The 13,499-nt window shown below is 29.2% G+C and overlaps 1 protein-coding gene across 2 annotated transcripts in view; it reads right to left on the bottom strand.

The window, feature by feature from the left end:
- The window catches only part of LOC129985192 (uncharacterized), a 201,813-nt gene that overhangs the window by 129,604 nt on the left and 58,710 nt on the right, over positions 1 to 13,499 (bottom strand). The window contains exons 1-2 of one of the 2 annotated variants that reach the window (XM_056095125.1): positions 7,320 to 7,418; positions 297 to 487 (exon numbers count right to left, since the gene is read on the bottom strand). Coding sequence is in view for 1 of the 2 variants with exons in the window: in XM_056095124.1 (XP_055951099.1) it covers positions 297 to 487 (191 nt within the window). In the remaining variant the exon portion in view is untranslated. Of the gene's footprint in view, positions 1 to 296; positions 488 to 7,319; positions 7,419 to 13,499 lie in introns of those variants that run through there. The other variant, XM_056095124.1, reaches the window with a different exon arrangement.

The following is a 13,499-nucleotide window of genomic DNA, read 5'->3' as shown; positions in this document are numbered from 1 at the left end:
GCCTAATCTTTAAAGTTATTCTGAATGTCTTATGGTAAAAGAATTTAAATTTTCAAAACTTTCATGTTTCATCCAAAATAGTTCCAAATTATATTGCTTCCAATGAAAATACTTATCCCTTTTGATCTATTAATTTTTTTAAGTATACCGAATTGAAATCAAGACACTGGATTTAAGAACAAAGTTTTTCTTTAAAACAAATCCAAAACTATCTTTGCATATCATATGTGCACCCAACACAAAGCCCACCAAATAACTTCTTTTAGGGTTGGACTAAAAAGAACAAAAATCTATACCTTGGAAGTAGCTCTTTGTCCTGAGGTAGCTGACGCTCAAACGCAAGATGGACAGCTTGTCCAACTTGGAAAGAACGTTCTGGTCAAAAGGAAGCAGACTGGCCAGTGTGTCCAGTTCGGCGTTGAGACGTTCCCTATGCCTCTTACTGGGGTTCGATTTGGTTTGGCCCTCCTTTGGTGGAACACGAACACTGTAAAGAGGAAACAAGATTTTCATTAACTTTCAACTCCCAAAAATGGAATTTAAAATTTCATTATCATGAATTCAATGTCTATAAATTATAGAAGTGTTTGCATGTAGATATGTACCTATGTACGTGTGACGCTCTAAAGACCAGGTCGTTTGACCTACAGCAGCCAAATTTGGTACATATATACCATAAAGGGTGAAAATCGGAGCAATGCTTTTGAAATTTTTATTAATGAAATATTAAGCCGAATTTTGACATTTTTCCGCAATAACTCCGAACATATTATTGCACAAAATGTATTTCACACCGTTTGGAAGATTTAAGTAATCGTTTTTTTTACTGATACCAATTTAATAGTCGTGCAAAGTTTTCCTTAGTGAAAGCTAAGGAAAAAGGATTTTGTTTAATCACTGTGTAGTTCACATTACAATTAGAAAAGTGAAGTTACAATATCGAAAAATTTAGCATGTAGATGAACCGGGAATGTATACTCCTGATAGAGATGTGATGCCATGGAACTGTTTGCCAATTCATGTACACAGTAAATATAACTTAAGTAAGACATTTAATATAACACATCTTTAGTGTCAGAAAATGTGGCGATACCATTGTCAAAAAGTTATATCTAAACGATTTATCTGAGATCAAACATAACCAGTAATCCCTGTCAGCCAAATGGTTGTCTGAGGCGACTAGTTATTTAACAAATTTCAATTTTTGAACTAAATTCCTACGAACTCTTCGGAAATTTTTGACTAATCAGCAGGTTCCTTAAAGAGGATAAATAGCATAATAATGCTCTTTTAAATTTCTTTTACATTTTAAAAAGGATATTTAACCTTTTGACAAATATTTTTAACATCCGAACATTCTTTTAATAAACATTTTTTAAATAAACAAAAAAAAATCCTTTGTTTTTTTAAAAGTTGATTTATAAATTTCACGAAAACTAAAGGAAATTAAATAAATAAATAAATATAAATTTAATTATTTCTGGAAATGGGAGATTTTATGATTATCCAACGAAACCAGATCAAACTTAAGAGTTGCCTTATCGTTAAATAAAGTTATTATAACAACATAAAATAATGTGACAGGCAGCAATCTCGAAATAGGTATCTTGAAAATTCTAATTACAAACATCAATAACTGCTCACGAATTCTCGTTTCATTGATTTGATTTAAGCATGCTCTAACTTCAGAAAGAATTCATGAATGAATAATAAAAAAACGATAATTTTCGAATAATTAGTTCGAATACTCCCTTTCGCTTTGGCGTTCTAGATTTAAGGTGCCCCGGTTAAGATAATAATTTTAATAGCTCCGTTAGGTTTTCCGTTAACTGGTGCTCCACAATTTTCGGTTTTTAGTTCACCTCTGAAGTTGTGAGCACTTTTTAGAAATTTTGATTCCTGTGTTGAAGTGTCATCTAAGTTTGTTCAACTATATAATGATTTAGTCATCTCTTAACAACCGATTTTACAGAAAACTGCTAACATACAATTTTCCATACAATGATCTACTATACAACTCTTTTCCCGATTGCAAAAGTATCTTTTATTTATTTATTTTCACATATAACTAGAGTAGGAAGAATTGACTGAGTGTGTATAAGACTTGGGAGGAGGGGGAGCGGATAGCGTCCTTTAACTGCTTATCCATCATTGCAAATAAAAAGTAATTTCGAAAATTTATGTTTCTAAACATTTAAACGTGTATTCCTTTATTTGCGAAATAAGTATTATTTCGCCATTTTAAATTATATAATTTGCTTAAAAAAGGAAGGTTGTAATTCAATTTATAATTGCAACCTAATGTATAGTAACCTAATGTTCTTGTATAGATAGCATACCATGGTGCACAGTAATCAACTTAACATGGCTAAAAGATTTGTAAATTAAATGGATGCTAATATTTGTTCATTATTTGTGGATAAGAAAAGGTAGATTGTTTTAAGATTTGGCTATAGAAGTTAATTGTTGTTTTGACAACTCGTTTCCAACATTTCATATTTTTTTATTGCTTGTCAAATAGCTATAATGCTTAGTTTAAATTTGATTTGTAGATTAATACCTTAATATAAAAGGAGTCTAAAATGTATTTGTTTCTACATATTACTAAGCAATTAAGTGTTTTTGTCACAAAATATTAAACTGGTGTTATTTACATAATCACATAATTAATGCCCCATAATGTGTAAAGTTAAAAAGAGTTGATATATCACATCGAATTTCTTAAGCGGTTGGATTTCCTTAATCCAGTCCTCTTATAAACGTACATTATGGAACATGCAATCGTATCATAAAAAGAAACTTCCAGATCTAAGATCTTTCTTACAATCAGATATTATTGTAGTAAAACTACTAATTTTTTTTTTTTTCAGATTCCGATTTATTTTAGATTTATGTTTGCGTTCTTGTGATTTTCTGTTCAACATGATAAGGTTTATAAGCTGGGTATTGTGAACATGCGAAAAAAAAAAACCATGTATTACAGGCTAGATCGTTGGAGTTAAAGCTACGAAGTATCATGTGTAGATCCGTTTTTGTTAGTAAATGCTTTTTTAAAGTTTTTTAGCTAGATTTTTAGCTATAGATTAATCATGTTATAAAGATTTTCATAAATACCGTGGACCATATTATTACACAAAAAAACCTTCTTACATTAATTTTTAAATTTATAAAATTTGTATGTGTGTGTATGCTGTTCAACACAACTGTAGACAAAATCGTATAGTTCTTTAATTTCAATAACTTTTAAAAAAATACCTATATATATATATATATATATATATATATATATATATATAACAACTATATTTTTAACTGTTATAGTTACTACATTTAAGCACGTTTCAATTATATTAATTTCATCAATCAATTTTTAAAAATAATATACAAACAAATCAAAAGATTCGAATGCCTTAAATTTTTAACGCATTTTTTATTGTTCTTCAGATTTGTTTTTTTATCATATCTTACAAGAATACGAGAAGTTTTAGTAAATTAAAGACAAGTAAGAAAGGAAAAATCTTGATTCAGAAAATTATAATAATCACAATTTTATTTTCATTGCATAACATTTTTTTTTTTTCATTGCATACAATTTTCATAAAACGTTCTTATTTCTTATTTTTTTTATTTAATTGCATGTTTTAAATGACATTGCAAACAGAATCTTTTTTAAGCATGAATCCTTTTCATGAAAAATGCATATTTTTACTATAAAGCAAAGCAGCAATGCCAACTTGTGTTAATAAAATCACCATAATAATTTAAAATATCCAGTTCAAGAAAGTGAAAAACCTTGAATTAATATTTTTTCCCCTTGACTTGGCCTTAATAAACACCTCATTTTTATTCACGATTTCAGAATATATATGTAAATAAGAAGCGATTGTTTCATAAGCAATTTATATAATGGTATACATTTTCTCCATTATTTGAGATAAACATCGATGAACAAACCAATTCATTACTATAAACACATAACTTCAGTTGGAAAACAAACATTTGCTGTATTTTCATTACCACAAACAATGAACAAGCTTTTGAAATAATAATAATAATAATTGGAAAAGAAAAGCAGAGCATCTTCCACTCCAGAATCGTGAGTGAAACGTCAAATAACATTAAAAAAATATATAATGAACTACCACACCACTGCAACCAAATTACCCTTCGGTCTGGTTTTCATCGCCTCATTAAGGCAAACAATTAGAACACGAAAAAAAAAAGTTAGAAAGAAAAAAGGCGCCTCTTCAGTGGGAAAACATTTCAAATTCAACGAACTCGAAACCAAATGAGATGCTGCAAGTTGAAATTGAAAAAGTAAAGGCGGAATGCAAAAAAATTCGGTGGCAAATCCAATGATGGTAATCGTAGTGCTTTAAAGAGCTACTCATAAAAGAGACAAAACATAAAACGTGAATGATGGAGAAGGGGGGGGGGCAGTCGTAATGATTACCGACTGAGCCACACCAGTATTCAACGATCGTTTCATTCTTAACACTGCAAATCAAACCCGCCAGGTGGGAAGGTTAGAACTTGGAAGATGGGAGGTAGGGAGGGGATGAGAATTCAGAGGAAGCAAAAGCAGAGGTGATGGAGAAAAGAAACTTTAAATATCGCTGAATATTTCATTAGTAACTTTCTGGATATTTGTAGCATGAAATAATTTTAAAAATATATTTAATAATAACAAAAATATTGTTGAATATGATTTGAAAAATTTCATAGATTCTTAGAAATTTATCGATTCGTAATTTAAAAGTAAGTAGAATGAGAAAAACATTACATTAGAAACGGCAAAGAAAAGGAAACGAATTTCTAACAGCTGATATATTTCTTTTGAAATTTTCTGGATATTGATAATATTTAATTTCATTACAAATGACTTAGAATATTAATAGAATTGTAATTTAAGAGCTCGTAGAACAATGAGAAATACCACTCAACAGAATCAAGAACAATGAAAAGTTGATGGCAGAGTTAAAGTTTAGATAGTGCCAATATTTCTTTAATGCTTTCTGTATATTTGAAGCAAGTTGTGATTTTTTTTAAAAAATATTTTTAAAAATGTCATGGATTTATTGAAGTTTGCAAATTCGAAAGTTGAAAATTCGTAGAACTATAAGAAAATAATTTAACACAAGCGGAAACTTAGAAATGAAAATTTCAGAATGTGTCTTTTTATGACAAATATTCCGTTAGAAGCTTCTTTTGTATTTGTAGCATGAAATATAAACAAAAAAATCATTTCCCTGTGGACTTTATATGGCACTGAATATTTCGTTGATAGCTTTCTATTTATTTTAATATGGAATGCCGTTAATTTTTTTTTTTTTTCATTTTTTAGAAATTTGAAGATTTTAAATTATTATGTAAACAGATTTTTTTCCCTTTCTTAAAATTTAACTTATTTACTATTGGGAGTTTTTGGAATTGTATTTTGCTTTGCTTTTGTTGGATGTTGATTGGACAAGAACTTGAATGCCCCAAACGGCATTTCTAACATTTTGTATCTTACCAATACCAAGATATTTTAACCCTTTAAAGGGCCATTTTTTTTCTAGTCATATTATGTTAAAATATTTTTAGGCTTGAAATTAGAATAAGAAAAGGGATTCATTTAACTTATTAGATAAATTTAATTTGATTAATTAATTAATTTGGTTGATTAATAATTAAATAACAAATCAAAACACATCATTTTGTCTGGAGATAAAGAACTGAAGCATCTAAGTTTCTGACTTACTAAAAAAATATGTCAGAACTTATGTCAACCTACATAATTTCATACAAAAATTGATAAATTTGGTGGGAAGCATACTTCCCACGGCCCTAGAAAGGGTTAACAGAGACTACAGTCAATGATAGTTCTAAATAAGCAGAAGATTGAGTATCGGGGTGAATAGAACTTGGTAGAAAATACAAATTGGTGGGGGGACTGTATATTATAATACAAAAATGTATCTTATCACCAAAATAAATAGTTTTAATTATCATTTTGTCTTCTCCATATTGGCAAAATTACATATAAATGAAAAATTAAAAAAACTGAGAGCAATTACGTCTTTTGTCGCTGTTCAAGAAGTTTTCCGTCTAGCCGGAGTCGAACCAGCGACCTGTGAATAACGGCTTTATTTCATCTACATCTCTGCCAAATGAGCTATCGTTCCCTCACTTTGTGTTTTAGAGTGCAGTTCAAAATGTCTAAATATTGCATTAAATAAAATGAGGACATTTGTATTCTACAAGTCGACAAAATTAGACATAAGGGAAATTTAAAAAAAAAAAAAATCGGAGGAAAATTATGTTTTTTTGCCTGTATTGAAAAGAATTTCCTCAGTCAAGCTAAAGTCAAACCAGCAATCTACTGACATCTACTTGTTATTTGTTAAAGTTCACCGCTCTATTGAGTTATCAACGAACGTGGAACATTCCCTCACCTTTTACTAAAACTCACTTTTTCAAAAGGATTAAATTGCATTAAAGAAAAGGAGAAAATTTCTTTTTCAGATTGAAACATTTAAAAAACTGAGAGTAACAATGTCTTTCGCCTTTGTTCAATAATATTACTACCGCCGAGCGGGAGTCGACCCAGCAAATACACTGTCGATTATAAAATTTATAATTACTATTAAAATAAATCATCACTGTTTACAATAATTTCATTTATTTATGAAGGAATAGTGATCCAAATCATAATCAAATGACAATAAGAATGTAGTACTCTCTAATAATTCGCAACAATACTTTTTGTAAAAAAAATATGTAACATAAAATAGAAATAATTCAAGAGGAACTGAAAAATTTGCGTCCCTCGGAAGTATTGGGATTTTCTCTTTTTTTCCCTTTACCTGCATAAATGCTATAAAAAAAATCGATGGTAGCTGTGAGCAAATATCGAAGGAGCCACCATTATCGCCTTTTGACTTTTATATTTTTTAAAGTAAAACCACATCAAAAGGATTTTCTAACTTCAAGGTATTTATCGAGTCCGAGTACAATGAAATTTAAAGGTGAATTCTTCATATGATGTCTAAAAAAATATACCACTTAAAATCAAAAGATTCTTCAGAGTATGACCACATAAGTTGTTTTAATAAAACTATAACATATTAAACTGGAAAGCAATTATAAACTATAGGAAGCTATGGCAAAAGAATATATTTTATAGGCTGCTGTATTGAATATGAATATCTTATGAAATATCAAAGATGTTTATAAAGATATCGAACACTGACAAGCAAACCAAAATTTCATCTGAATGCTATCTAATTATACTAATCAATAGATACACTAACTGTTTTGAATTTTCAGTGACTTACCTGCTTTTCTATTCTTCTTGGGCAGTTTCATTTTAAATATAAACGTTTTAGATACATATTTTGATTATTGGTGTTTAAAATAAAATTTGGTTCAAACGTTTTAAATAATAGTCATTACATATTGTTTATATTCAGGACTGTTTATTAAACGCCATAATCCATCAGATAATTTTGCTTGAATTCTCGTTTTGAGTAGCCACCGAATATTGTTTTTCACAGATTCTTAAAAACTGATCATATAAGACATTTTCGTGAGAGCAGATTCATTAAATCTGGAGAATTATAAAAAAGATTTTTATATGGATTATTTTCTTTCAGAAAGTATGTAAAATTACAGAAGAAAAATATTAAAATATGAACCAATTCAGATTAATTGCAATATTTTTTTGATCTTAATATAAAGTGTTTTTCGTTTATAATAATATAAGAATCCATACTGGCATTGCAGGTATTAAAATGCATCGACCATTGTGCCAATAAGGCAGTTATTGATAAGCGCAGACGATATAAGATCTGGTTTCCAAAGCCAGTTATGGCTACGTTGGCAGTAAAATTAGTTTTTGAATAAATTTTAATTTTGTACATTTTTTTGTAAACAATTGTTTGTATATTTTTGTGATTGTCAAACGTGTTATATTTCTTTCCTACACTTAATACAATAAAACGAGAAGTTTGGTAACTTGACTGATTGTTTTTGCTATCGTTCTTCCATATTTGATTGTTCGTTAGCTTATATTAAAATAATTTAAACCATGTCTAAATAAGGAAAAAATGACTGCAAAATTCTACTCAAGAATACAGTTGACCTCATAGAAATATTGCTGGACTGCGAGTAAGATTTTCTCTACCGAACTTAACAGCTGTAAAGGTAAGTGCTCTATATTTCCAATTTTATATCGATGCAATAGTAATTGAAATAGATTAATAATAATAATCAAATCTGGGGAAATTGTATTAGAGTGTTTATAATTATGTTAGAGATGGAGTATTCAGAATAATCTTCATGTACACCAGATTTATGTCGCACCAATGGAAGGACATATATCACCAAGAATTTAATCAACACGCATGTGATCTGCCATTTTATTGACGATGCAATTGGCATACATTATCAGATAGAATAACGAATGATCCTAAAGTTAATGTGGCATAAAAGTTTGAAGACTGAGGTCTACCATACTTATAATAAGATGCTCATTCTTTATCTTAAACAAAATGATAATAATTATAATGCTGTAATGCAAACTTCTCTTGCTACTTTTTGTGTCAGTATATTATAAATATCTGCATTACATTTTCTTCAATGGCAATAATAAAAATTAAAAAAAAAATGTTTTTAGAAATCTACTGAGAGGATGAAATTTTTATTAAAAATTGTAAGGTCAAAACAAAACTGTAGAAATACGAGATGCTGTTACAAATATTAAGCATATTGGGATTTTATTTTTTTTTAATGCTTAAGGACTTTTTTTATATTAATTGTAGCTTTATTTTCATCATAATGTTGTTTCCAACATTATGATGATTCTGTTGTGATAACCAGATTTTACATTTAGAAATTATATTACAATTATATTCTATTTATTTTATTTATTTCATAATTATTATAAAGACTTGTAATTAGTTCCTTTTTGAAATTCACTAACAAGAAACAACTCTTATCCAAAATAAGATTTTATTTAAATCATACAATCAACTGATAATTAAAACCTATTGCTATCTAAATATAATTCCAAAATTCTAATAATTCAGGAAGTAAAAGTTTTATTACGGATTCAATCTTTGGAACAATACAAGTTAAACAAAATTCTGTAACTCTATTTATGTACAGAACGGATTTTAAATGTAGGTAGATGAAATGGGATATATTATAAAATATTTGCTATGGATAAATATAATAAATATTTAAATGCAGTTTCGGAGAAATTTCTGTGATAATATCGCAGAATCCGTCAATAGTTTTATAATTCTTAAAATTTTATTTCCGTCTCCTTTTGCCATCGAGACAGTTTAGAAAATTCATTCTTTATTTTTTGCCAAACACTTCTATGCATTCATAACTGAAATACATCCATTTCTTTATACGGAATCAGTTTAATTCCACCCTTCTGCAGCATAGAGGTCATTCCTCTCCATGATCATATTTGCCTAGTGTAGAATTTTTGGCCGATACATGTAATATCTTATAACCGTGTCTCTGAGTGACCGAAGTGTTGTCAGTTAACTTCAATAAGATTAATTCCTTTTTCTTTTCCCCCTAACTTTGAACACATTTTTAAAAGAAGGGGGGGGGGGGGAGGTGAATAAAAAGTATACTATACTCACAAAAAAATATCGAAAATCGAATAAAAGTTAATTTTCCCCTTTTCCAAGTTACCCTGCCTCTAAAACTGGCGTAATTATTAAATACTGAGAAAGAAACTTTTTTCATCACAAATAGGCATTACATCAGTATGATAGCAGAAAAAATTCAAACCGAATCTTTCAATTGTAGAAGAACGAAAATAAAATCATTAATCATAGTTCAAAAGAATTTTACATTGTTCATTTCTCTGTAACGATCCACGACTTGACAAAGTATTTTTTTTTCTAATTATAAAAATTGTGGCTTGAAATATAATTGTTCATTCCTCTATAACTATCCATGATTAGCCAAAAAGAATTTATTTTTCTAACTGTAAAAATTTCATTGAAAGGCGTTACCTCCGAAAAATTTAAAGGCACAAGCGGACATGAAATTGGATCTTAGTCATTTTGGAAAGAAATTCTAATAAAGTTCTTTTTCTTTAGCTAAATCTTAAATTCATTGTGTCTGAAATTATGAATTAGGGGCTTGTTTTGACCCCTTGACTTACGACTTTATTTAATTTCCCAATTAGATTAGATGACATCCTATTTTAGACATTTGTTGTTATTTAGATTTTTAGAAGAATATACGGAACATTTGTGGTATTGAAGAGATTCTAAGTGATTTTTTGCATTTTTAAATATTTAATTATGTCACTTGATTCCAGAATTTAAAAATTCAGGAATTCAATGCGCGTGTCATCATTGCATGCGAAGAGGTTAATAAGGAATTTGTTTTTTAAAAACGAGGACGCTTCAGAAAGGTCGACTCCTCTGAATGGGTTAGAAGTGAAATTAAGAGTGATTGCTATATCTTTCGAAATTCTGAAATTTCATCTCGGTAAAAACTCAGCAAAGATGAAGAGAAAATAGCTAATGTGCACCTTGTTATAAAATGCTTACAGTGAATATTCACTAAATAAGCTTATTAGTTCCTGTCCACGAATCATCTATTCTTATCAGACTTTTCAAAGAAAATTGCAATTTATTATTATCCAGGAGTCGACCTTCAATGACCGAATGAATGTCAGAGATGTCATCTTCTTTCAGGCCTGATTGTGACTTCTAGTATTTCTTGTCACAATGGAATATTGCTGAATAGGCAGGAAAGATAGTTTCCACCGAGAGATTTTTATGTCAAAGAGACTATTGAAAAGTGAAGATCAATGCAAGGTAGAAAGAAAATTGGCTCTGTTAGCGTACCTAGCTTTTATTGGGTAATGAAAAATAATAAATAAGATATTTCGATATTATTTTTTTTAAAAACCTGTTATTTAAAAAGCTGATACTCATAAATAAAGCTGTTTTGTTCCCGTAGCAGTATATAGTAGTTAAAATTGAAAAATTGATTTTGAAATTTGGTTATAAAATCTAAGAGATTTATAGTTAGTGCTTCGTACATTCAGCATTGTAAAATGGTCGAAATATTTGGTATTTCACATAGACGAATGGGGAAATGATTCCAGTTCTAATTTTATGCATATTTTTTGTAAAATTTTCTAAAGCAAATGTTTATCAAGAATTCGAGCTATTTATTTCATAGTATAATTAACATAATTCATAAATCGAGTTTTTTTTTTTTTTTTCAAATAATCAGTCAGCATCAGATACTCAATCATTCTCTAGGTCTTTTCAAGACTTTGAGTCTGACGTTTACTAACTTTATTAGAATATTAGTAAATTTTATTAGAACATTAGAACAGGAGAACGGGCGGATTATTTTATTACTATTTTTATTCATAGGTTTTTTTTGTTTTTTTGTTTTTTTTTGTATGTTAACTCTTTCTAGGGCCGTGGGAAGTATGCTTCCCACCAAATTTATCAATCTTTGTATGAAATTATGTAGGTTGGCATCAGTTCTGACACATTTTTTTTTAAAGACAGAAACGTAGATCATTCAGCTTTTTATCTCACACAAAATGACGTGTCTTGATTTGTTACTTAATTATTAATTAACCAAATTAATTAAATTTATCTAATAAGATAATGAATTCCTTTTCTTATTCTAATTTTAAGCCTAAAAATATTTTAACATAATGACTAAAAAAAATTGGCCTTTTAAAGGATTAAGCAATATATTTGTAAGATATTTTTAAAGTAAAGATTTGTCCAGAATTAGAGATAATAATTATCTTGAATTATGAAATATTTCAATTACATTTTAAGTACATTTTTAAAAATATCCAAGATCCAGTCCCATGCACTCAAAATCATTCTCTATATCGTCTTAAGAGCTTGAGTATGAGGTTTCCAAACATTACTGGACCATCACCTCTTTTACTAGGATTGAAACATTCAAAATCTCCCATTTCATAATAATTAAATAATACCAAATATTAAAAAATTGTTACCAACTGCTTTCATTAGAAGCTTATGCCTTAAACCAACAATTGAAAATTTAATTTGTGGAAAAATATGATAATTTGCTTAAATTTTCTTATTTAGTATATTTTATGGATTTCATAAAAGAACTTAACCACAACCAAATTATTCAAAAAAAAAAAAAAAAAAAAAAAATACAAATCTGAATACAGAAATCTGAAATCGAATTTAACTTAATTTAAATATTTATGAGTACAGCTAGATTTATTTCAATATATATATTCCATCGAATATACAATTCTACCCGAAATTGTCAATTAGTTATAGATTATTAGGCTAAATTTAATGCTTTTCGAAGTTGACTGGACGCTCATTAATGAGTAACGACCTCTTACAGTATTAAATTAAACATATTAAAAACAGAAAATTGATTTTATAACATTGGTTTGTATTTCAGTTTTTTAATATGTAAAGTCAGTCAGATGATTTAGCTTCCAACATGGCGGAATGAATAATTTAGTGTGTCTAGGAATGCAGAATTTTATTCTGTACGCCAAAGAATAAAATTTTAGCAATAAAGTTCAGTAGTAGCAATAGTTTACTTGCAATTGCTTCCAAAACTTGACTTAATTTGCAATATAAATCAAGTTTTATTGTTGGAAAGTGCATGAATGCTTATTTAAAACAAGCTCTTCAAAAATTTTGAAAAGTTTAAGTTAAAAAAATATATATTATGTTAAAAAAATTCTTTATATCGTTTAAAAAATCCTAACGTCTACGAAACAAATGAATGAATTTTTCGGTCGTTTCCCAAAGATAAGCTTTATTTCAAATTCAAGATGAATTCTCTTATCTTTTTTGCCATATTCCAACTATCATAAATGCTGCGAAAATGACTTCATTATACTCAGCACGTATTGCAAGCCAAACCCCATCCTAATTAGAACCAAATCAACCTTCCAGCAGGATGGTCATTCTATTCGAATCGTTTGCAGATTCCTTCCCCAAGGTCCGAGTCGAAACTCCTCTGGCCTTTCGCCTGGTCAGTAATTATTACCAATCCAATAGACTGCCTAGGCCATTCCCCTTCCTCCTGATTGTGTTCTACGGGGGTTGAAGAGGGTGGGGGTTGTAGGATCAGGGCTTTCAGAGATATTGGATCGTCTGCTTGCGTGCACCCCCGTGATATGACTGGGGGGAGGGGGCCGCTGTCAAGCGATCCGGAGACCAATCTCCGGTGTCGCCCGATCCCATTGGAGAGACGCTCTCTATTGTAGCTTCTGCACTGTCAGCCGTTCAGAACCACTGAGCAAAGGGCAGCATTATTCGAATTCCCCTCCTTTGGAACATACCCTAGAATGGGACCGTTTTGGGCCCCCACATGGGCTCTAAGTTCTACAAAAAAAACTAAAATAATGATTTAAAGCATTAATTCTTTTAGTACTAGATTTTTAAAACAATTCTAATCAACTTTTCCTTCTATAGATAATTTTGTAGAATTCTCAACAAAAA

Source organism: Argiope bruennichi, chromosome 9, assembly GCF_947563725.1.
Source record: "Argiope bruennichi chromosome 9, qqArgBrue1.1, whole genome shotgun sequence".
NCBI lineage: Eukaryota > Metazoa > Arthropoda > Arachnida > Araneae > Araneidae > Argiope > Argiope bruennichi.
Note: the sequence above shows the minus strand (reverse complement) of the source record. Positions and strands in the feature narration are given on the sequence as shown.